Source organism: Dermochelys coriacea, chromosome 22 (genome assembly GCF_009764565.3).
Source record: "Dermochelys coriacea isolate rDerCor1 chromosome 22, rDerCor1.pri.v4, whole genome shotgun sequence".
Lineage (NCBI taxonomy): Eukaryota > Metazoa > Chordata > Testudines > Dermochelyidae > Dermochelys > Dermochelys coriacea.
The window spans coordinates 423,042-445,772 of NC_050089.1; the positions used below are offsets into that span (position 1 = coordinate 423,042).

At 44.5% G+C, this 22,731-nt stretch overlaps 1 protein-coding gene across 7 annotated transcripts in view; it reads right to left on the minus strand.

Moving 5' to 3' along the window:
* PKNOX2 (PBX/knotted 1 homeobox 2) overlaps positions 1–22,731 on the minus strand; it is a 715,219-nt gene that overhangs the window by 13,796 nt on the left and 678,692 nt on the right. For all 7 annotated transcript variants that reach the window (XM_043500983.1, XM_038380894.2, XM_043500981.1 and 4 more), the window contains 2 exons: positions 9,489–9,565; positions 4,141–4,319 (listed from right to left, as the gene is read on the minus strand). In XM_043500983.1, the coding sequence (XP_043356918.1) occupies positions 4,141–4,319; positions 9,489–9,565 (256 nt within the window). The remainder of the gene's footprint in view (positions 1–4,140; positions 4,320–9,488; positions 9,566–22,731) is intronic.

The following is a 22,731-nucleotide window of genomic DNA, read 5'->3' on the forward strand; positions in this document are numbered from 1 at the left end:
TAACTTAAACCACTATTTCCATCACCTTAAAATTTGTCTCTGGTGCATCTTAAAAACTAGCAACCTGTTTTACTACTTAGGGGAGCCAGAGTGCTGAGGCAACTAGGTCTACTGGATGGGGTACTAGACTTGGAGTCAGAAGTTGTGGCTGCTATTCCTGGCTCTCTTTGTATAATCCTGGGCAATCTGCTTCCTTTCTCTTTACCCTCCCACTCTTGTCTATTTAGATTGCAAGCTCTTTGGAGCAGAGAGCATCTCTCACGGTATCTTTGTTAGCACCTAGCACAGTGGGGCCCAATCTAACCTGATAACTCTTGGTGCTACTTTAATAGTAATAGGAACGGTAATAATAGCTAATATTTGTTGCAATTTAATGCGGTGTCAGGCAGACTTTACGAAAAAATTGTAATAAGGAAGTTGTCTCAGAGCTAATGCCTACAACATTAGGCAAATTAGTAAACTGAGGATCATTACATTTTAAATTTTAAATAGTTTGAAAAATCTTACCCTACCATCCTCTTAAAAGATAGACTGCTGGTTATGACTACGGGTGTGATGTTGGAGAAATACTTAAAGAACTTTGTGAAATGCCCATATTAAAAACATCACAGCATTCTAAGAGAATGGCCAATAATACTGAAATATACAAGGCTCATTGTGACATACTGATATAGCTAGAGCCAGAGGTTAAATAAAAGGGAACAGGTAGCTCCTACTCATCCCCCTCTCCACTGACTGGAAGAACTATGCTCCTAAGACCTTCCCATTCTCCTTGGCTGGCGAAGTGATGACTCCTAACCAGAGGAGCTTCAGTGAGCAGCAGGAGATGTTGGTGCATAGTTGGGAGACTTCCTGGGGCTCCCAACATTCCCTGAAGCATGCAGAGCTGTAGTAGAAAGAGCCTGAGACATGAGGCCAGGTATAAGGGGCCTGGTAAGACCCAAGACCTGTACTAAAATCCAGTCCTGCTGATATAAGCAAAGTTAGCAAGAGTTAGGCTGTGAACAAAAGTCAGGCCCTATTACAAAACATGCCTGCTTTCAAGTTCACAGAACCTGACAAGAACCTGGCTAAGAAGTGGTAGGCACTGGACACTTGCATAAACACATTCCAGAGGAGTGTGCCAGAAAACCCTGATACAAGGGTAAACACACTTCCTGAAGATGACGCAAGGACATGCTGACCCCTCTTAAAGATAAGATCTGAATGATAGGGTAATGGATAGAGATGTTTTGATGGAGACAACAGGTAGAAGGTAAAGGGTGGTAACTAGCCATGTCAGAGGAGCAGTATGTAACTTATTTGTATCAGTTATAAAAGAGGGGTTGCAGAGGGAGTGTCTTTGGCTGGCCGAGAGGGTAATGGAAAGTCCTGCCGTTCACTGAACTGGTCCACTGTAATGGGCATACATGTGTTGGTGGTCCTGTAGAGTCTATGGGATACTAAGACCGTGCTTCATCAATAATAAATCTGGTCGACTGCCTTTCCACTGAACCGAGTCTGTGGTCTTCTTGGGCAGTTTGATCCAGGTCTGCTGTGTCAGCTACCTGCGCAGAACTGGCACAGGACACAGTGAGAACATAGCCAACACACATAGCCAACAACTGACAAGAGCAATAACTGAGGGGAGAAAAGGAGACACCCCAGTTGGGTGTCACCTACCCACCTTACACTATGCAAAATCTCTTGCAATTTTAAAATCTTCTACAATAAAGGAACCAATGGCCTCATATACAGGTAAAACAGGAGGAGTGACAAGAGATGTCTGCAGTATCTTTGGAGCAGTCTCCCAACACTTCCTTTATAGGTTCTCTCAGCAAGAAAATAATGGAACCACTCAAGATTGACTGTCTAGAACCATATCAGCTACATCTCAGAGTCAACAATATCAAGTCAGCTGACAGATCTAGCAGAATTTGCATGGGTACTTGGTTCTCATTCACCTCCAGCAGAAGATCATTGACCAATGAAAGTAGGGTGACCAGACAGCAAGTATGAAAAATTGGGATGGGGGTGGGGGGTAATAGGTGCCTATATAAGAAAAAGCCCCAAATATCAGGACTGTCCCTATAAAATCAGGAAATCTGGTCACCCTAAATTAAAGAAGCACAGTCTCCATTAAGTACCTAGCCTACAATGAGACACACCACAGCCAAGCTAATCTGAATAAATCAGAGTGCTTTGAATATTTATGGAGTTGCTTTGACATCCCATTCTCACAAACTTCCTCTATTTATCAACATTACAAATGTTTAGAAAGGTTTCTTGAACAAGTGCCTTACAATAAACGGCTTCCTAAGAGAATCTGGCAACCCATCCTCCCAAAGGGAGACATTTAATGATACAATGTAACCCCCAGGAAGCTCAGCTTGGTCCATGGCTCTATGTGCTGCTTGCACAGGGAGAGGTATGCTGTCCCTGGGAGGAAGGGGGGCCAAGGGCAGATTCGGAGACTGTGAGCAGTCCCGAGGGAGCGAGGAGGAAGGATGGCAGCGTGCCTGGATGGCCACCAGCTGCCTGCTCAGAGGAGGGGTCATGCCTGGGGGTGGTGGGGAGTAGAGTCATATGACTGACAAGTCAGAGCCCCGGAAGAAGAGCTAGGTTGACCAGCAGGATGTAAGATGCCACCCCTGGGAGCACTGGGAGAGGGGAGAAGCCATTTTGGAGGAGCTGGAGCCAGCCACTGAAGGGGCAGGTCTGTTATGGGGGAGCTGGTGAGCTGCATGCAGGATCCCCCTGAGAACTGGCCTCCAGGTGCCTGACAGCAGCATCCCTCAGCTTAGTGCTTTCACTCCTCAGGAGAGCTCTCCCCAGCCGGGCAGCGTGAGCCTTACAGCTCCTAGACAGACCAGGGCCCACGTGGCCAGTGCTGCTCTGGTGCTCGCTCAGGGCTGCCCCCCTGCTGGGAGTGTAGCTGAGCACTGGGGCAGGAGATCAGGAGTTGTGGTTTTCGCAGAGTTGTTATAATCTGCACTTGAGCCCTGCACCCCTTTGTGGAGCGGGGAGATCCTGACTCCTGCAGGAAGAGGACACCTGCCAGCAGCAATCGTCAGCCCCTGAGCAGTGCTGAGGAGTCCAGGTCGATCTCTGAATGTGAGGATCATTCATGGAGTTGTGAGTGCACCATCTTTTAATTAGATACCCAGGCACATTGTTTGGGAGACCTCTACTCCCTGAACTGTGTCCTTAAGCCAGAGATAAGGGTTTGGGGATTTTATTACTTGCTGCTTATTAAACATGTGGAGGGACTTATCATCCTATCCCACATGTGAGTCTTTTGGGTTGTACTGAGCCAAGTCAGACAAGTTGTGTATTGCTGCTACAGAAGATATCATAGTCAGAGGTCATCAAGGGCCGCTGGGAAGTACGTGTACCAACTGGAAACTAAATTTTACTTTTGCTTTACTAGGTCACATGACTGGGGAAATTCATGGGTACTGGTGACTCTGAGATAGTCTTTTACTCTGTTATATTTATTTTCTCTTTAATATAGTTACTCTATTGAATAGCTTGTATGTGTTTGTGTTATTTCTTGGGAGTCTCCAATTAGCTGACAAGTAAGTAGGGGTTACCTGTGGTTGGAATTTCCATTCCAAGCTGCCCCAGTGACCCTGCCAGGAAGGCACAAGAGGGGAGGATGCACCACCAAATAAATTCATATGGGAAGAAAATAAGAAAGTTACAGCCTGCTGAGCTGGATGCAGGATTCAGATGAACCCAGCCCTGTCCATCAAAACCTGTAAGCAGATTGGTGCTAAAGGAGGTAACTGGCTGGATGGGGTGTGACATATTTTTATTGATTATACTAGTCTCACTGTTTTTAACCTCACTGTTTCTCCAGTAGAGTTTTCCAGCCAGGAGGGGCATGACTAACTGGTATGTGGTGATCTGGAGTCTCCTCAATATATGCAGAAGTACAGTGAGAGAAACTGGATAAAATTCGAGAAAGAAGACTTCACACTTCTCCTCTCCAGAACTAGCATTACTCCATAGAAACTGAAAGCAAAGAGTGTGAATGTATCGCATGCTTGTTAACAGGCAAACATTCTTAATTACTGACATTAAGTACAATAACAAAGGCAGATGTGCACTACAGACTTCCCGAGTCAATCCCATGCCATGTCCCTGCCCCATTCTTACCATCAGGATTGGTACTAGGATTGACTCCTTGTTGCTGCAGCACTCCAGCTGCAATAGAGTTGGGCCAGAATCTCTGAGTAGGACGGTGCTGGGATTTGATCTTCTTGGCTTTGGGGGCTGGATCTGGATTGCTCGCATCAAGCATGGGCTGCAGAATGCGCCGTCGGGCATTGATAAACCTTCCCATGGGGAAAAACAGGGAGTTACTTGCACTGTTAAAGATTCAGAATTATTACAAGGTTTTCGAATAATTATCTTCTTTCACTTATTGACCGTGGGTAACATTTTCAAAAGCATCTGAGTGACTCAGAAGACTAAGTTCCATTGATTTTCCATGAGACTTAGGTTCCTAAGGACCAGAGTTTTAAAAAGATTTAGAAATGGCTCAGCCCCAGGTGGCCCCCACCTAGTGGAAGGTTTAGCCCTAAATTAGGCAGCTCAGTTTCACCCAGGCTCCATTTGGTGTGCCTGGGGATAGTTAAATACCGAAGAGAGAGATTTCAGACACTGGCCAGCTGAGTGGGAAGTGCCCTACATTAGCCAGGAGTAAAATGCCCAGGAGAAGGGCGGGGAGAGCAGCAAGCTGTAGGTGCACAAGTAGCTGCCCTGGTGCACCTGGCTGATGGTTTCTCTGCCTGGGATTCTTAGCTGCAAACCCACTTGGAGTTAGACACCTGAGACAGGTCACCTGATTAGATAGTCTGTGCAGTCTCTAGCCATGTCTCTACTGCTCCATTGTAAAAAAGAAAAGGAGGACTTGTGGCACCTTAGAGACTAACAAATTTATTTGAGCATAAGCTTTCATGAGCTACAGCTCATTTCATCAGTGCATCCAATGAAGTGAGCTGTAGCTCACGAAAGCTTATGCTCAAATAAATTCGTTAGTCTCTGAGGTGCCACAAGTCCTCCTTTTCTTTTTGCAGATACAGATTAACATGGCTGCTACTCTGCTCCATTGCGTGGACTAAGGGTGTGTGAATTGCAGAGCACACCAAAGTGTTGCGCTCTAACTGCCCTGTGTGGACACTGCTAGTGCAAACCAAAAGTTACTCTGTGTTAATGTAGTCCTCTTTGAAACAGGACTATGTTAATGTGAACTAGGTACCTTTTCATTCGCTGTTAGGCAGATACACTTTGGTGCATGCTGCAATTCACACCCCTATAGTCCACCCTGCAGCCATGTAGACAAGCCCTCTGTCTGCTGGTCATAATCAATACCTCTCACATTGTTCAGGCACCTAAACCCCTTTAAAAATCTGTCTCTAAGTGCCCAAGTCACTTTTGAAAAGGAAAATTGGCTCCTAAATTGCTTAAGGCTTGTCTACATAGAGAAGTTATTGTGAAGTAAGCTAGGATGTGATTTTAAAGCACAATAGCTGTTCTGCATTCATTCCCCATGTGGGCACTCTTATTCCACACCTTTTTCTGCTTAGTCCACTTCCAAAGTAGTGAAAGCTAACTCAGACAAAGGCAATGCAGGGTAAAAGTGTCCACAATGGGAGTTAGTGCAGAATAGTTGTTTGGCATTTGCTACTCCATTATCGCTATTCTGAACTATTTGCCTTTGTAGACAAGCCCTTAGGTGCTTTTCAAAAGGTTACCCTATTTCACAAGTAAGTACTTTGTTATAACTACTAGCAATATGCGGACTATTATCCTCTGTAGAAAAATAAAACACTAATTATTGCATTATGTATATTTTCACCAGCAGGGGGCACTGGGTGATTGCAAATGTATACCATCTACAGGTGCTAGAGTTTACATGATGTTACTAGGCATCAGGCAGTACAGGCCCTTGGTAGACTTAATCATGACTATAAGTAAACGTTATCATTCCATATTTAATCATTCTACTGCTCAGTTTAGTCCGGTATTACTGTGTGCTGCGAATGAAACAGCAGCAGAATGAAATGACAGAAGTAACAATAAAACATAGCCCTGGCTGATGTTTACCCCACATAATGATAGCAGTCTTCAACTGCCTGATGGGGGGTTCCAAAAAGGATGGAGCTAGGCTGTTCTTAGTAGTGGCAGATGACAGAACAAGAAGTAATGGTCTCAAGTTGCAATAGGGGAGGTCTAGGTTGGATATTAGGGGAAACTATTTCACTAGGAGGGTGGTGAACCACTGGAATGGGTTACCTAGGGAGGTGGTGGAATCTCCTTCCTTAGAGGTTTTTAAGGCCTGGCGTGACAAAGCCCTGGCTAGGATGATTTAGCTGGGGATTGGTCCTGCTTTGAGCAGGGGGTTGGACTAGATACCTTCCGAGGTCCCTTCCAACCCTGATAATCTATGATTCTATGATAAACAGTAAAGTACTCTCCAGGCAATGCTCCATGTAATTACCTGCTCTTCAGTCCATACATACTACATTATACTCTTCAAACAGTGCAACACTCTCTGGATAAACAATCCCATAGTCCTAAATAATTCTACAGCTCTTGATTTGTCTATATCTTTCTAGTTTGCCTGCCACTATGACATTTAGGCACAAGGCCCAGATATTTAACAGTATTTAGGTGTCTAATGATGCAGATACGAATCTAGAGGGATTTTCAAAAATGCCTACGAGCTCAGCTCCAAGCTCCCCTCAGTACGGGCAGCTCCAGGCAGAGTTTCTGGCTCTGGCTTCTTGGGCACAGACACTCTGTCTGGTTCCACTTCTACACTTCTATGGAGCAGGGCCCAGTGGGAGCTTGGGGTTAGATGTGTACATGTTTTGAAAACCAAAAGCTCCCATTGATTTCTTTTGATTGGTGGGTTGCCTTTGAAAATTCCACTACGTGCCTATCTGCATTATTAGATGCCTAAATACCTTTAAAAATCTGGCCCTCAGGCTCCTAAGTCACATGGGCACTTTTGAAAAGCCTTTTCCACGAATTAAAAGTTTCACTCAGGACTCAATTCATCCCTGATATAACTTCATGGACATCAGAAACTTACACCAGTGGGAAATGTGGCTGAAGGAGTGGAAATGAGGTAAGTGCCACTGAAAATTTAAGAGAGACCAGGTTGGCAAGAGAGCATCTTTTATTGGACCAGCTTCTGTTTAAGTTAGTTTTATGAAGAGTATGAGTCCAATTCTGCTTTTACACTGGTGTAAAGCTGGATTAACGGCAGCACAACTGGTGGAATTGCTGTGGATGAACAAACTGGATGGTAAAACCTGACCTCAGAATATATCAGTGTCATAGCAGTGCAACTTGCGGTAATTTGGTACAACCCCCTAGCTGTGCTGAGTACCTACCCACCTGACTCCGGTGCGGTGTGCCCAGCTTAGTGGTGTCTCCTCTGCCACTACCTATGCCACCATGGCTACACTGCTATTTATAATTATATTGAGAATCATGCTCGTTCAATGAGAGTAGCACAGTATGTGTAAGTGAGCAGGGGAATCACAGCCCAGGCTCATAATGTAGCCATATACTAGGAGAGCTAGCGCGAGCATGTGTGTGGCAAACAGAGCAAATACACCCACCTTGCAGACACGGTCACAGTGATACTATTAGCTGATTATCATAGTCAAATGGAAAAGAGTGACCCAAATATCAGGTAAACATTGATATTAAATAAGAATGAAAATGAAACCTTTGTCAATGCCTCTCAGATTATACCTACGGCTGTGCCAATGCATCTCAGTCCTGACCTCCAGCATTCTCTGTTATTCCAGTCTGTTGCCACACAGTTCTACCAGTAAGATACCTGCTCACCTCACTTCCAGCAATGATACGCCTGAACAGAGAATGGCAAATATGGGGTGGGTTTATGAGATGGGTGAACTCCATTCACACCTGGGTTGAATCAGTAGGATTTCCAGAGAAGAGTCGCAGCATCATATTGCATTACAATAACTCCGCACTTAACGTTGTGGTTATGTTCCTGAAAAATGCGACTTTAAGTGAAACAATGTTAAGCGAGTCCAATTTCCCCATAAGAATGAATGTAAATGGGGGGGTGGTGGGGGGTTTAGGTTCCAGGGAAATTTTTTTTTGCCATACAGTACAGTACAGTTTTATAGTTGGGAGGTGCCCCCACCTTACCCCACACAGGCACAGCCCACTGGCACTGGAGACAATGAGGCAGGCACGGAGGTGGAAGGTACTATAGGCTAGGAGAAGCACATTGCACAATGGCAGCAGCAGCTTCCCCTACTCTGCAAGCACCAGGGGCGGGGGGGGGGAGGGAGGCTCAACCCTAGGCCTGCCCACTCCACCCCTTCCCCCAAGCCCCCACCCTTAACCTGCCTCTTCTTTCCCCCTTGTCCCCCTTTACTCAGCACGCCGCATCCTTGCTCCTCCCCCCCTTGCCTCCTGCCTGCGGCAATCAGCAGGCTTGTGGTGTTCAGGAGGTAGGGGGGAGGAGTGAGGACATGGCACACAGGCTCCCCCTCCCTCCCCTGCCTCCTGAACCCCGCAAGCCAGCTGATTGCCGCAGGCAGGAGGCAGGGGAGGGAGGGGGAAGGCATGCTGCATCCTCACTCCTCCCCACTCCCTCCTGCCTGCAGCAATTAGCTGGCTTGCAACATTCAGGGGGGAGGAGCGAGAACTCTGCACGCAGCCTCCCCCTCCCTCCCCTGCCTCCTGCCGGCAGCAATCAGCGGCATTCGGGAGGCAGGGGAGGGAGGGGGAGCCTGTGCGCCGAGTCCTCGCTACTCCTCCCTCCCTCCTGAACCCCACAAGCCAGCTGATTGCTGCGGGCAGGAGGCAGGGGGAAGAAGGGAAAGGCGCTGATCCGTGGGGTCTGCCGGTGGGCAGGAGGGGCTGTGGGGGGGCTGTAGGGGAGCTGATAGGGGGGCTGCCAGCTGTGGACAAAGCAGGCAGCCAAAGGACATCATAGGGAAGCATTGCACAACTTTAAATGGAGCATGTTCCGTAACTAAGCAGGGACGTAAGATTGAAACAATGTTAAGTGGGGAGTTACCGTACCTGGAGCACGATTTTAAATGTTTTGTAAGCAATTTATATAGAGATGTTTCATGTTATGTCTACTTTCTTTTTAAGCACCAGTGGATATAAATTCACTCCTTTGTCTTCAGACTAAGAAGAACCAACCTGAGTCCAGAAGGTGCTCAGGTTTGAATCTTGTCTCTTTTCTCTAGGAGCTATTTCCACCTTACTCTGTTGTTCAGATACAACACCTCAAAAACATAGAAAAACACCTCTTTCTTGGGCTCTGATGCTGATTTTCTTCTGGGAAATGGCCAATAAGGCAACTGAATCAGCATCCTGCTATCCATGTGGTGAAAGTCACAGGCTAGGCAGGGACACAGAGTAGTGAGGTGACTCCAGCAGTTTAATAACTATGAAAGCAGGAAAATTCCACAACCCCCACACTAAGGTTCACTCACCAGTTATTGACTTGCAAAAGTGTCAGGTTTGTCTGTGCTGCTATCTGCCTTTTCTCATCTTCTGTTGGGTAAGGGTGCTGAAAAGAGACAAATAGCATAATTATAGTGCATTACTTAGAGGAAGGCATTGTGGAGCAGAGGGTTAGTGTCAGCTGTAGTGATCTGAGTTGGGCTCTAATAGGATGGGCTCTATTAAAGGGTGCCCCACCTCCGTTCTGGATGGCTCAGCATTACCAAGTTTTGAAGTGCTCCTTTCCTTACAATTGAACAGTCAGCTTCCACGGGAGTTGAAAGCCCAAATGTGAACCCATTTCTCAGTAGTATGCAAGGCCTCTTGTGATAGACACTAGGCACATTCAGTGGCAGCAGTCAAAAGCCAGAGCAGGGAACCTAGCTGAAACCTTGCCAGTCTGGAAGCTGTCATTTATATTACTATTAAAACTATTTGCATCCCAGCTGCCAAAACAGCCATCTGCATTTACCCTTTACCACCAATCCAGAGAAGCAGCACTCACATTTTAGTGTGCTGGGGACTTTTAGAACAAACTCTTGGGAACTTTACCTTGGTTTGATTATTATTTAAAGAACAGGAAGTGCTCTTTATTTATCTCATCTGGTCTCCACTCATTTTGTGATAATGAGTGCTTGTGATTGCTGGGACATTTTATTCACAGATCTGATCTAAATGTTACATAGGGACTGTGACCCTTGCAATCAGTATAAAATGATGAACCCAAAAGAATTATTATGATAACTTATAGGAGCTCTGGGGAAGAAGCTGCATTACTTACTCCTGAAGAAAGAAGGCAAATTAACTGGAAAATTCAGGATTGAATTTCAAGAACTCAGGTCTTATTATGGCAATAAGACTGAAATGAACTACAGAAGCCTTACCTTCTATGTATATATGCAATATGAATGATAGGAAACTTCCTGTGTGTGCTACTTGAGCTCAATCACTTTAAGCTTCTAAACTTATACATGCCAATTTTGTACAATGCATACAAATGGATAGTGGCATTGTGATCAATGAAGGGGTGGGGGCAGCTCCCTTTTATGGACACCCAGCCAGCCAGTTAGCTATAAAATCCCCGTTAGTAGCTGTTCTCTACTTGCTTTACCTGTAAAGGGTTAAAAAAGCCCATAGGTAAAAAGAAGGGAGTGGGCACCTGACCAAAAGAGCCAATGGGAGAGCTAGAACTCTTTAAATTGGGAAAAAAAACTTTCCCTTCCTCTGTCTGTTGTTCTCTGGAGAGAGGGGACAGAACAGAGACAGGGCTGAAGCTATGCTGTAAAAAGCTGTAAACCAGGTATGAAAATCACCAGATCATACCTAAAACTACTCAATTTGAAACCCCAGATACGTAAATAGATTAGGAAATGTCTAGAAAGACATGATTAGATTTCTCTCTTTTATTTCTGTAAGGTTTGTGGAGTCCTCTGTGCTAACCCCCAAATGCTTCTGCTTTGCTGGTAACCATTAAGCTGGACCTCAAAAAAACCATTCTTGATGCAAAAATTATTATATTTTCTTTTTTAAAATCTAGTAATAGCCTAAATTCCATATGTATTTTCTTGCTTTTTGTTTTTAATAAAATTTACCTTTTTTAAGAATAGGATTGAGTTTTTTGTGTCCTAAAGGGTTTGTGCACATGTTGTTTAATTAGCTGGTGGCAACAGCTGATTTCCTTTGTTTTCTTCTCAGCTCTTCCCCGGCGGGGAGGGGGTGAAAGGGCTTGAGGGTACCGCACTGGGAGGAATTCCCAAGTGCTCCTGGGTCCAAAGGGGTTTTTTGCACTTGGGTGGTGGCAGCATCTACCCATCCAAGGTCAGAGAGAAACTGTAACCTTGGGAATTTAATACAAGCCTGGAGTGGCCAGTATCAATTTTTAGAATCCTTGCAGGCCCCAACCTTCTGCATTCAAAGTGCCAGAGTGGGGAATCGGCCTTGACAGGCATCCACAAACTGGATGATTAAATATTCAGTTACCCCATTTGGCGCAGGACCAAGCACATTTATGTCAATGAAAGTCTTTCCATTGGTTTGAATGGGAGCAAAATCAAGCCCGTTACACTGTTTGTACCCACAAATCCAACTTTAGAGTGCAACATATGTGTGTTTCTGTTGAGAGACCTTTTGAAAAGTAGCTCTTTGAGCTTTCTGTCAAACTTTCAGAGATTTATAGACTCCAAGGCCAGAAGGGACCACTGTGATCATCTAGTCTGACCGCCTACATAATATGGACCATAGAACTTCCCTAAAATAAATCCTAGAACATACTTTTTAGAAAAACAGCCAATCTTGATTTAAAAATCATCAGGGATCTAGAATCCACCACAACTCCTGGTTAATTATTCCAGTGGTTAATTACCCTAACTGTTAAAATTATACACCTTATTTCTAGTCTGAATTTGTCTAGTTTCAACTTCCAGCTGTTGGATCATGTTCTACCTTTTCCTGCTAGACTGAAGAGCTCGTTATTAAATATTTGTTCCCCATGTAGGTACTCATTGTCTGTAATCAAGTCACCCCTTAACTTTCTCTTGTTAAACTAAGCAGATTGACTACTTTGAATCTATAACTATAGGTATGTTTTCTAATCCTGTAATCATTCTTGTGGCTGTTCTCTGAACCTTCTCCAATTTATCAACATCCTTCTTAAAGTGTGGACATTGGAACTGGACAAAGGATTTCAGCAATGCTCCCACCAGCACCAAATACAGAGGTAAAATAACCTCTCTAATCCTACTCAAAATTCCCCTTTTAATGCAATTATTTATACAAACTTCATATCCAGCACATCTCAGCTTGTAACTCTTGAATAAAATATACATGATCCAACAAGCTCAGCAATAGCAACATGTGAGTGGACCTCTGAGTAATGCTACTTTACACTGGACAGCTAACAGGACTGTGTTTCTGCTCTACTGGGCAAATACATTAATGGAATCACTCCCTTCCCTGAAGCTTTTCAGATCGTCTTAAAATATAACCCAGTCTGCACTGGGACTCCAGTCACAGGAGCACTCACACCTTTGTCCAAATCCAAAGCTTTGTTACATGGTTACAGATTCTGTGGTCATTCCAGAAAAATGTGCCACCATGTACCTTGCTTATTGGCGCCTCGGAACCACTAGCTAAGACCACAGTATGGGAGTCACCAACTCCCAGATTAAGAATAACCCATTCCTTTTCAAACAAATATTAAAAAATAGTTGGTTGGATTGTTGGGGTCTTTTAAAACTGAAATAATAAAAAAAGAATAACAATTTCAAGGCATTTATTTGAATGACATTTTCCTGCCAGTTAGCCCAAGAGATGAAGTTACTTCTTTATTAATAACTGATTCTCCGTGTATTGCGCCATGGCAAATCTTGCTGAAGCTTTATAAAATTTGTTAGCTCACATGCTCAGCTTGTTCAGGACAGCATCCTGAAAAATGCAAGGTGCACCTGCTACATTCCAGTCTGCAAATATCCCATGTAAAAGGGATAAGGAGCATGTGTTTAGTGGGTCTAACTGGGATAAAATTGTATAAGAGATATAAGCCTTCATTCTGCCCAACATAAACCAACTTTTAAGTGCCTGGGCCATAAAGAGACATTCCCCGGGGGCAGGTTATTCCATAATTGTCCGTTACAAGATTTTTTTGCTGTTGCATTTCGTGTTGGCCACCAGTAGAGACTGCAAGGAGGGTAGATGGTTGTCAGTTTGATCAAGTTTGGTAATTCCTATGAGCTAGAGTCACAAGGGTACTAAGGCCTGATGATGCTGAGCATTGCCATGCCTACATTTAGGGGCCTAGGAACCCACTGGGATTCACAAAGCGTGAGCTAGGCACTTAGGCTCCCCATACAATGAATGGGGAGGCACCTCAGAATGGGATTCACAAAAGCCAGCATGCTGAGCGGGTGCCTCCTAAACTAGCCAATGGGAGATGGCAAGGTGAGGGGTGTATTCTAAACTCCACCCCTCTCAAGGAGTTCAATGCCTAAGTCCAGGCTGCTTGGGATTCTCAGCTGCAAACCCTCACTTGGTGTTACACACCTACACCATTTTTGCAAGAAGCCAGGGGTGAAAGTTAGAGTCCAGTCCAGTGGTTAGAGCACTCATGTGGAAAGTGGGAGATGCCTAGTTCAAGTCCTCCCTTTACCAGATGGAGAAGAAAGGATTTGAACAGAGCTTTGCACCCTCTTGGGTGGGTGTCCTGATCACTAGGGAATAGGATTTTCTGGTGTGGGCTTCCATCAGTCCCTCCTAATGAAGCTAATTTAAAAAGTCATTGGAACCGGGGGACTGGATCCCCCATCTCCCAAGGGAGTGCTCTAACCACCAGGCTCCATAATTGTTCTTTTGCTTGGGCACGTTTTCTCTGCAGCCCAACAATTCCTTCTCCATGATGGTACAGTTTCAACAGAGGAGACTGAGCCCCATTTCTGCCCCTTCCCCAAATGAGCTATAGCCCAGTGGTTAGGACATGCACCTCAGAGATAGCAAATCCCTTCTGTCCATCAGGCAGAGGGAGGACTCCCACCATTCCACTGGACTAAAAGTCATAAGGGAGGTCCTTGTCTCCCCAGCTGTTTTGTGGAAGAATGCCTATTGGGGCCCAGAGGCAGCCTCTGAGCTCACTTACTAGATCAGGACTTGCAGGTTATTTAGATGGAGGAACACCTATCTTCTCCCATTTCATCCATCATTATGGGGCTTAGGTGTCCAGCAGTGCACATGTGCAGAAGAAGAAACATAAGCCCACAGGGAATTTTACTGCAAAAAATCTAGGTGCCAAGTGAGTTTAGTACTTAAAGGGTTGGAAAAAGCCGGGTGGGGGGTTCTGTGAATCCCAGTGGTGCCTGATTCTGGGATTTATGTGCTTAAAGGGACAGTTGGTAGTCTACGTCCTTTTGTGAATCTAGCCCTGTATTCCTAAACCAGTGGTATTCCGGTGAGTGATTTCCATCAGTGTGTAGAGAGTGAGTGTGCTTAGTGCCTGGCAGAACATGATCAGATGGAGAAAGTGAGAGCAAGGAGGAGGATGGGGCTGGGTTGGGTTGCGAGAGAGGAATGGAGATGAATGAGTTAGGGATGGGCTCCACAGAAGAAACAGCCAAACTTTGTGAAATTTTGCCACTAACTGGAGAGGGTCAAATGAATCTCAGATAATGGGACATACTTGCTAAAATAAAATAAACTCCACATGGTACAAAATTGGAGACTTCAATACAAAACAAACTTGATGAAAGAACTTATCTTTGTGTAACAATTATTTTCCCTGAAACCTGTTATTCTGCAAATGAGCCAGCTGAGGGCTGTAGTTACCCTGCTCTGTGATGGTAAAAGGTCAGAGGACTGAATTAGCACAATTATTCACTAAATGACAAGTTTAAGTAAATATTGATTTAAGGATTGCCAGCACACAAACTTCTGAATCACATGCGATGATTCATCTGTTTAAAATTATAAGAGCTCCTAGCAACTAGACAGAATATCCAATGGTCATGGCAGGCCTAGCAGCCCAGATGGTCCATGTTCCACATTTCTCTGAAAACAGAAGCTCTAGACAGCAATCTCTCAACTTCAGAATTGGGATTTCCATTCATGTTCTTTGTTTGATGCCCAGGTCCAACCTACATTACTTTGAAATAAGATTGATAGGAAATTTATATGACATGTGCCACATTTAATCCACAGGAGATCTTCTGTCTGTCCTGTAAAGCACGTTTATGGTTGGGACAGTCAGATTAAAAACAGAGTAATTCATTTGGTGTACTGATGTAAGACTGCCAGTCTCAGTGCTAGAGAACAACTCCTTAAGGAACCTCATGGAATGCTACTTTCCGATTCATTTTTGGACATCATACCACAGGAGTGAGAGTGTTATATGCTGGAGAGACAAGAGCAGGAAAGGGCTAAAGAAGGGTTGACAGACTTTGTTTAGAACTCACCATCACTCATTGACCAACCTTTACTATGCTAGCCTCAGGCGAATCCCATTTAGTAAAAACTGATCTTGATTTACAGCTTCCAGTGGAAGCAACTAAATATTAGAGAAGCCAAAGCTTCTAACCTAAACTACACACCAAGTACTAGAGTGACTTTCCTTCACATCAGAGGCTTTTTGCTAGGTTATCTGGTGCTTAAAAGAGAAAAAGTGCTATTCGGGCATGGGACCATTGGCTTAGGGCAGTGGTACTCAATTATTTTTTGTCAAGGTCCAAATTTCTTGGTCAAGGTATAGTCAAGGTCCAGACCCCCACCCAGCTCCCCTCCCCAACTCTCCCAATTGTCCCCCCAAGCTCCCTGATCACCTGCCAGCTCCCCTACCCGGAAAGTAGGATGTGCGGTGTTGCCACTCTCCCTCCCCCAAACATTCATCCATGCCCACAGTTGAGCCAAGTAGCAGAGCTGAGGGTAGGTAGAAGATGAATGGTTATGAGCTGGGATCTGGGCAGCAAATCAGGGTGTGAGTGTGCAAATGTGTGTGAGTACTTCTGAGCTTGGAGCCAGGAGGTGAAACTGTTGGACTATGATCCAGCAAGCGGTGCAATATCCCTTTGGGGGCTGGGATAGCAGAGAGTCAGGAAGGAGGCTCCGGGTAGTGGGAGGGACCAAAGAGACTCCAGAGAGCAGCCCTGGGGAGATGGGTAGAGGCAGGATGTGGCAGAAGCTGGTGACTTGAGGTGGACTGGGGAAAGAAAGAGGCTGGTTGGGGGTATGGAGGGAGCTGCAAAGGGCTCCACAGACTGTCCCCAAAGGACAGAGGGTGGGGAGGACACAAGGCCAGGGGTGGGGCTCTGGGGACCACTCAGGGGCAGGGGCAGGGGTCATGAGGCCAGGGAGTGGCTTGGGGCAGGTGCATGATGCGCTCAGTGCCCTGGCACAAACGAATGCTGCAGGACCCCATCAGGCACTTATGAGTTGGATTGCCTGGGGGCCCACAAGTTGCAGCTCCATGGCCCAGCTGACCCCACCATCTCCACACAAAGCAGAGAAGAATTTGAAGGAGGGCCCCTACAGTGCTGCCCTCTGATAGGCTGCAGAGTGAGCATGAGACACCCTATTGCTCCCTGATTGGAGGGGCAGGGCATAGTGGAGACACATTAGGCTGCCTGCCAGGGAGGGGATGTGTGGATACTCCACCCCCCAAAATGTCACCACTCACCCCCGCATCCTGCACTGCTGCTGGTGGTGCAACAGAAAACAATAAATTTTCTATAGGTTTTTTGGATTCTGCTATAGAAAAGTAGTCATTTTCTACTAAATTCTATAGGTTTTTACAATAATTTTTGTTTCTAATACAACAGCATTGGGTTCATTTCCAGAAGGCCTTGTTGGTATAATCTCGATTAAATGCTATAGGATTGTTCCATAAAGGTGGCAGTTGGCCTAAAAACCCCAAGATCTTAGGCTCAAATATGCCACCAAGAAGTCTACATTGGCACTATCTCTAAAAATCCATACCTGCCACAAAGTGCTGACAAGCTAAGGGTGTTATGGGTAGAATATGATGAATGCTGATAAAGTGACAATGTGCTAGTTTACAGAGCTGAGCTGCAACCAAAATCCCTTAAATTTTGGCTATGTATGGAGCTACACCTGGCATTAGCAGCTTGGGCCTGTCTCTAATCAGACAGGAGTAGTGTCACCCAATTTTATAGTGCCTAGATTTTAATACCAGAGAAGACAATAAGAATTACCTAGTCTGACCTCCTGCGTAACAGAGGCCAGAGAATTTCACCCAGTGATTCTTGCATTGAACCCATATTGTGTGGTTGAGTTCTGTTATTTAGAAAGTTATCCCTGTTTGTCCTGTTTTAAATTGGACAGTCCTTTTTTTGAGTGGTTTGTCCCCACGCATGGTATTAAGACAAAACCAGATCTGGTTTTGTCTGGTACCAGATGGGGATGCTATTTTGAAGACCGCATTTGATCCGTAACTTTGTACGTGTGAGGTCACAGTGGTGGGGATGGAGTGGCATGCTCTTCAAAATTGCATTCTCCGTGCAGCATGACCCCATATGCCTCGTGAGTGTGAGGTGACACCAAAAGGTGTGGGGCCATCTGGCAGGACGAGCCCCACTCCATTCCTGGGAGTACTGGAATGTCTGGTTGTGATACTGACAGGCCAGTCAACTTGGGTATGACCCATAACAACTTAACAAGAGGCACTGAAATGTAATCAAGACAATCTACTTGAATGTGAATTTCAAAAAGATTTACTCGACCAGCAATCATTAACCCATTAACTTGTAGTAATAGAAATCAAGGGTAGATGTTAAGTGTATTTTTTGGGTTTACCTGTATTTTGTTAGAAGTTTAATAATGTGATTTAATTAGCTGGTAGATGCTAAATTCTGTTCTTACCTTATAATGCCTCATTACTGTGTTCTATTGACTTGGTGATCAAAAGGAGATATTGTCGTTTAGATGGGACTAGTGGTGTAGTAATATTATTGTCCTAATCTCTCCTTGAAACTTGTAGTAAACCACCTGTGAACTGTCTTTATAGTTTGAATGGCTAATTGCCTTATGTGAATGAATACAACTAGTTTACCTGTGTATGCATAGAAAATAGAAGATTAACTTCAAAGCAACAATCTGCACTGCCTATTCTTCCTCGGGGAAGGTCCTGCTGTGTCAAGAAGCTTATTAGTTTGCTAGAGGACTATAAAGGAAAGCCCCAGGCCTGATCCTGCCATCTCCAGTCTGCTTAAACTTTAACAGGGAAGGTCTACACCAGTGGTTCTCAAACTAGGGCAGCCACTTGTTTAGGGAAAGCCCCTGGCGGGCTGGGCTGGTTTGTTTACCTGCTGTGTCCGCAGGTTCGGCTGATAGCAGCTCCCACTGGCTGCAGTTTGCTGCTCCAGGCTACCAGGGGCTTTCCCTGAGCAAGCGGCGGCCCTAGTTTGAAAACCACTGATCTACACCATAAGACTGAGGCCTGCAGGTTTACTCTGGATTAGCCTGAAATTCTCATGGAAGAACTTGAGATACAAAGAGATGCTTAGTGGGATTTTCAAAAGTGCTTGGGTGCCTCACTTTCATTGTAGGAGTTAGGCACCTAGGTGCCTATGATAACCCCACTGGGCTCCTCTCTGCATCTTCAGGCACTGAAATCCTTTAACAATCTGGTTCTACCTCCCCATGTAAGATGTTCCAAATGTAGATTCTGTCATTGTTCAACTTTTCCACCTTGCAGCTAGTCTGAATTTATCCAGCTCCAGTCATTGGATATCATTATGCCTTTGTCTGATAGATTAAACTGCCCTCTGCAATCAGAAACTTTCTCCTCATGTAGATACTTAAATACCATAATCAAGTCACCTCATAAGCCTTTTGGATAAACTAAATAATTTGCTTTTGGATTTGGGGTTTTTCTGGGCAGTAAAATCTTAGCTTGTCTCACTCTCTGCAGCATAATGCTAGAGAAACTTTTTTTGGGTTCAGACAGAATTTTCAGTCTGAGGCAGCCCCTGCCTCACCCTTCTCCATGCTGCTCAAAGTGAGCAAAGAAGAGATGCTCATGGTGAATAATCTGCTTGTACAGCATTCCTGCACCATGACAAGGAGGGGACTGTCTGTATGTTTTGCCAGGCCCCCAGCCGAACAGTGGAGAAGGGCCAGGAAGAGATTGATCCTGCTCCCAGTTGATGTGGGTATGGGACATCATGGAGGCCTCAGAAGGCAACAGCAGGCCCCAGAAATGTGTCAAAGTGCAAAGGCTCCAGCCCTACCACAGGCATCTTTCCAAGCTCCTCTCTAATCATGGCAACTTTGGCCGGTTCCTCTCCCACAGAGATCCAGCTAAGCAAGGGTGCCCCTAGAGGACCTGAGGTAGCTATACATCTACCTGGGTATACCTCTTGCTTATGCTTCCCTATGGCAGAGGCCCCATAAAGAATCTCAGAATTCCATGTGTCACCAGGGTATCCTTACAACCTCCCAGCTTGCACGCAAGTGAAACAAGTACCTTCAGGAGGCTATGTCCTACTTCTCCATCTCATCTCAAAAGAGATTTCCCTTTAATCAGAAACAGGAGACTGAGAAGGGAACCCCCCCCCCCATATATATATAAAGCTAATCCATTCACTTCCCCAAATCCCAATGCTCCTATGCATAAAAAAGGGAAACTCATAAATACTAGGATAATGGCAAATTATTATGAATTACTGTGACTGATATGAATGAATGTAATAAACATGAGTTTGCAGCCCCCATTGGCCTGGAACCCCCATTGGCCTGGAGCGGTGAACTGTGGCCAGTGGGAGTTGCGATCGGCCGTACCTGTGGATGCGGCAGGTAAACAAACCAGCTCGGGATATCTGAACTGGCTAAAGGATTCTGGGAGCAGGATTCTTTTAGCATCAGACAGTTGGTGCGGAAATTTACTAAGAGTGCTGAAATTGCACTTGAATGGTTAATTGAGGCTCTATTTGTGCATTTGTTTCAACATGAGACTTTGACCAGCCAATTGACCAGCTCACAAAGTAAAGAAAACGCAAAAACATGGCTTGGTACAGGTTGGCCCAGGTCAAAATAACCCCTTTTGGATGACACTACACTAGGAGCTCAAGTGAATGATTGATGAGAGGGTAAATGTCAACTGATCTTTGGCCTGTGTCTGTTTTGCAGTCCCTTCTAAAATATTAATTGGAGAAAAAACAGTAATAAAACGCCTATGGCATATTTTTGGGACATGTGACTCCTTTGAAAATAGAGGTATAAATGCTAAGTTAAATTAGTTAATTAGTTTCCCAATTAACATCTGAAGAGGTCTGTGATGCTGTAAGATGGAGGGTCTCAGGGTAGCCAAGGCCCTGCTACGAGGGACTTTTGCAGTACTTTTGAACCAGAGGGCCTTGGGGTAACCAAGATCCTACTTCAGGGAACATTTGACAGACCAAGTACTTGAGAGGGGAGAAGAAGAGAAGAAAAGAAGTCTCCATCTAAGACTGGTAGCTATACCGGCTTTATTTTCCAATCAGGATACTGTGTAAAACCAAAATAGTTACTGAGGGTTTATGCTTGGGGAATTGAGACTTATTAGGGAGACATTTTATATAACCTTCTACTGCTTCTGTGATTCTTTCTCAAATGAACTGTTGTGTATTGAGTGAATTGAATCGGAATTTTCACTGGTACCGGTAACAATCTTCCCAGCTGTAGGCCATTAAAGATCCGTTTCAACAATAAACTTGAAAGAAAAGGAAAGTAAATGCATGGTCAGTGTCTTGGCTAGTTCTTCAAAGCAATTCTGCCTTTCAATCACCACTTCAGTCTTGCCTGGGTTCCACTTGAGTCAGCTGATCATAATCCAAGAAGCATCTTTCATCTCTTGTAGGCATTCTGACACCTTCCTAGTGGGGTGGGTGCATCAGCTGAGAATTAGATATATAGTGGAGTATAATCAACCTACCATCCAGCCCATGGTGTCTCACTTTTTGTCCCAGTGGTCTCATATTGGTCTCACTGAAGAGAAGTAGGGATGGTATGATCCCTGTGGGACCCTGCAGGTGAGGGCCTTCAGAGAGCAAGAGCACGCTCTGAGTTCTGATGAAGGGGAATGGTTAGAGCCAGTGTGGTGCTGGATTACCTACTCCTGCTATGTTGTGTAGGTTGGTTAGTGGTACCTGGTGATCCATTGTATCAAAGGCTGCAGAAAGGGCCAGCAGTATGAGCATGGAGCACTTGCCTTGGTGATCTTGGTGATGATTAATACTTTTGTAATTATTTTGCCAAGGAACTGGAGGGTGGATATGGCACAGTAGTTAGAGATTTTTTCAGGGTCAAGTGTTGGCTTCTTGACAAGTGGGTGAACGCAGTAGTGCAGTGGTAAAAAAAAGAGATGGATAAACTAACCTAAACCAAACTCCATATTCCCAAAATGAGAAATGGGTACATTCCATATTTCCCAAAACAGAAATGGGTATAATTTACCTGAATTTATTCTCCACTACACTACTGGGTGAACTGTGTTTTTCAAGGATTTTGGTAGTTATGCTTTGCTGAAGGAGACTATTTCCCTAGTAATGGGCATAGCTGCTATTCACTGGCTTTCACCAGCCAGGAGGAGCATGGATCCATTTCCACAGGTGGGGAATCTAATAATAATTCTCATGCTTCGGCCAATGTAGGAGGGCCAAACTCAGTCAAGGATGGCAGGGTGATTAATATAATCTTTTGGGGGTGGAATTTTCTTACTCTATAATTTCCATACATATTTGGTTGAACTTAACAGCAAAACTGAAAGACCTTCACAACAGTTGATGCTTGGGTCTGATGCCTATGCTATGCAGTCTAGGTTGATTAGCTGGTTGGATATACAGCTCAGCCAGCCTTGTTTCTGCTGCCATGATTGCAGAGGAGTAGAAAGCTATTTTTGTCTCTTTTACTGTGATGTTGTAATCCTTTGTTACAGAGCTAATTTTTAATCAGAATGTTGTGTGGTACAACATGAAATGCTTGTAGAGTCTAAGTATATTATATCAATGTAATTACCTTTATTAACCAAACTTACAATGCCATCAGAAAATATCAAGTTTGCTGACAAGTCTTACTTTCCATAAGACTGCGATGCTTGGCATTAATTATGCTAACATTTTTTATTTTGTACTCAGGCCTGCCATATCAGCCTTTCCATGGGTTTTCCCAGGATTATATCAGGCTAATTAGACTGCAATTTTAAAATATTGGCACAACATTAGGTTTTTTCTATTCCTTTGGAATCTTCCTAAAATTCCAAGATTTGCTAAAAATCAACATCACTGGTTCAGAGAGCTCATCCTCTTTAAAGTTGCATAACTGTTTCTATTCAGCCCCCTATTTAAAGTTCTCAGAACATTCTGATGCTTTCCCTTCTGGGGCTGGTCTCTGTACAAAGATTAATTAGTTTAAAACGTTTGAGAAAAACAGCATAGCTGTTTGGGAATATGAAGAGCATGATAAAACAATACACTTTTCCCATCATAAATAAGCTATATGTTTTATTTTGAACAATCCTAAAGCTAAAAGAAAAGGAGTACTTGTGGCACCTTAGAGACTAACAAATTTAAGGTGCCACAAGTACTCCTTTTCTTTTTGCAGATACAGACTAATGCAGCTGCTACTCTGAAACCAATCCTAAAGCTGAAACTAGTAGGAATTCAATACAATTTGATATCATGTATCCAGTGGGACAGCCAGAGAATGTCTCTGAAGATTCAGTTAGAGGAAAGGAACAGGGAAATGCAGGGGAATATCTAA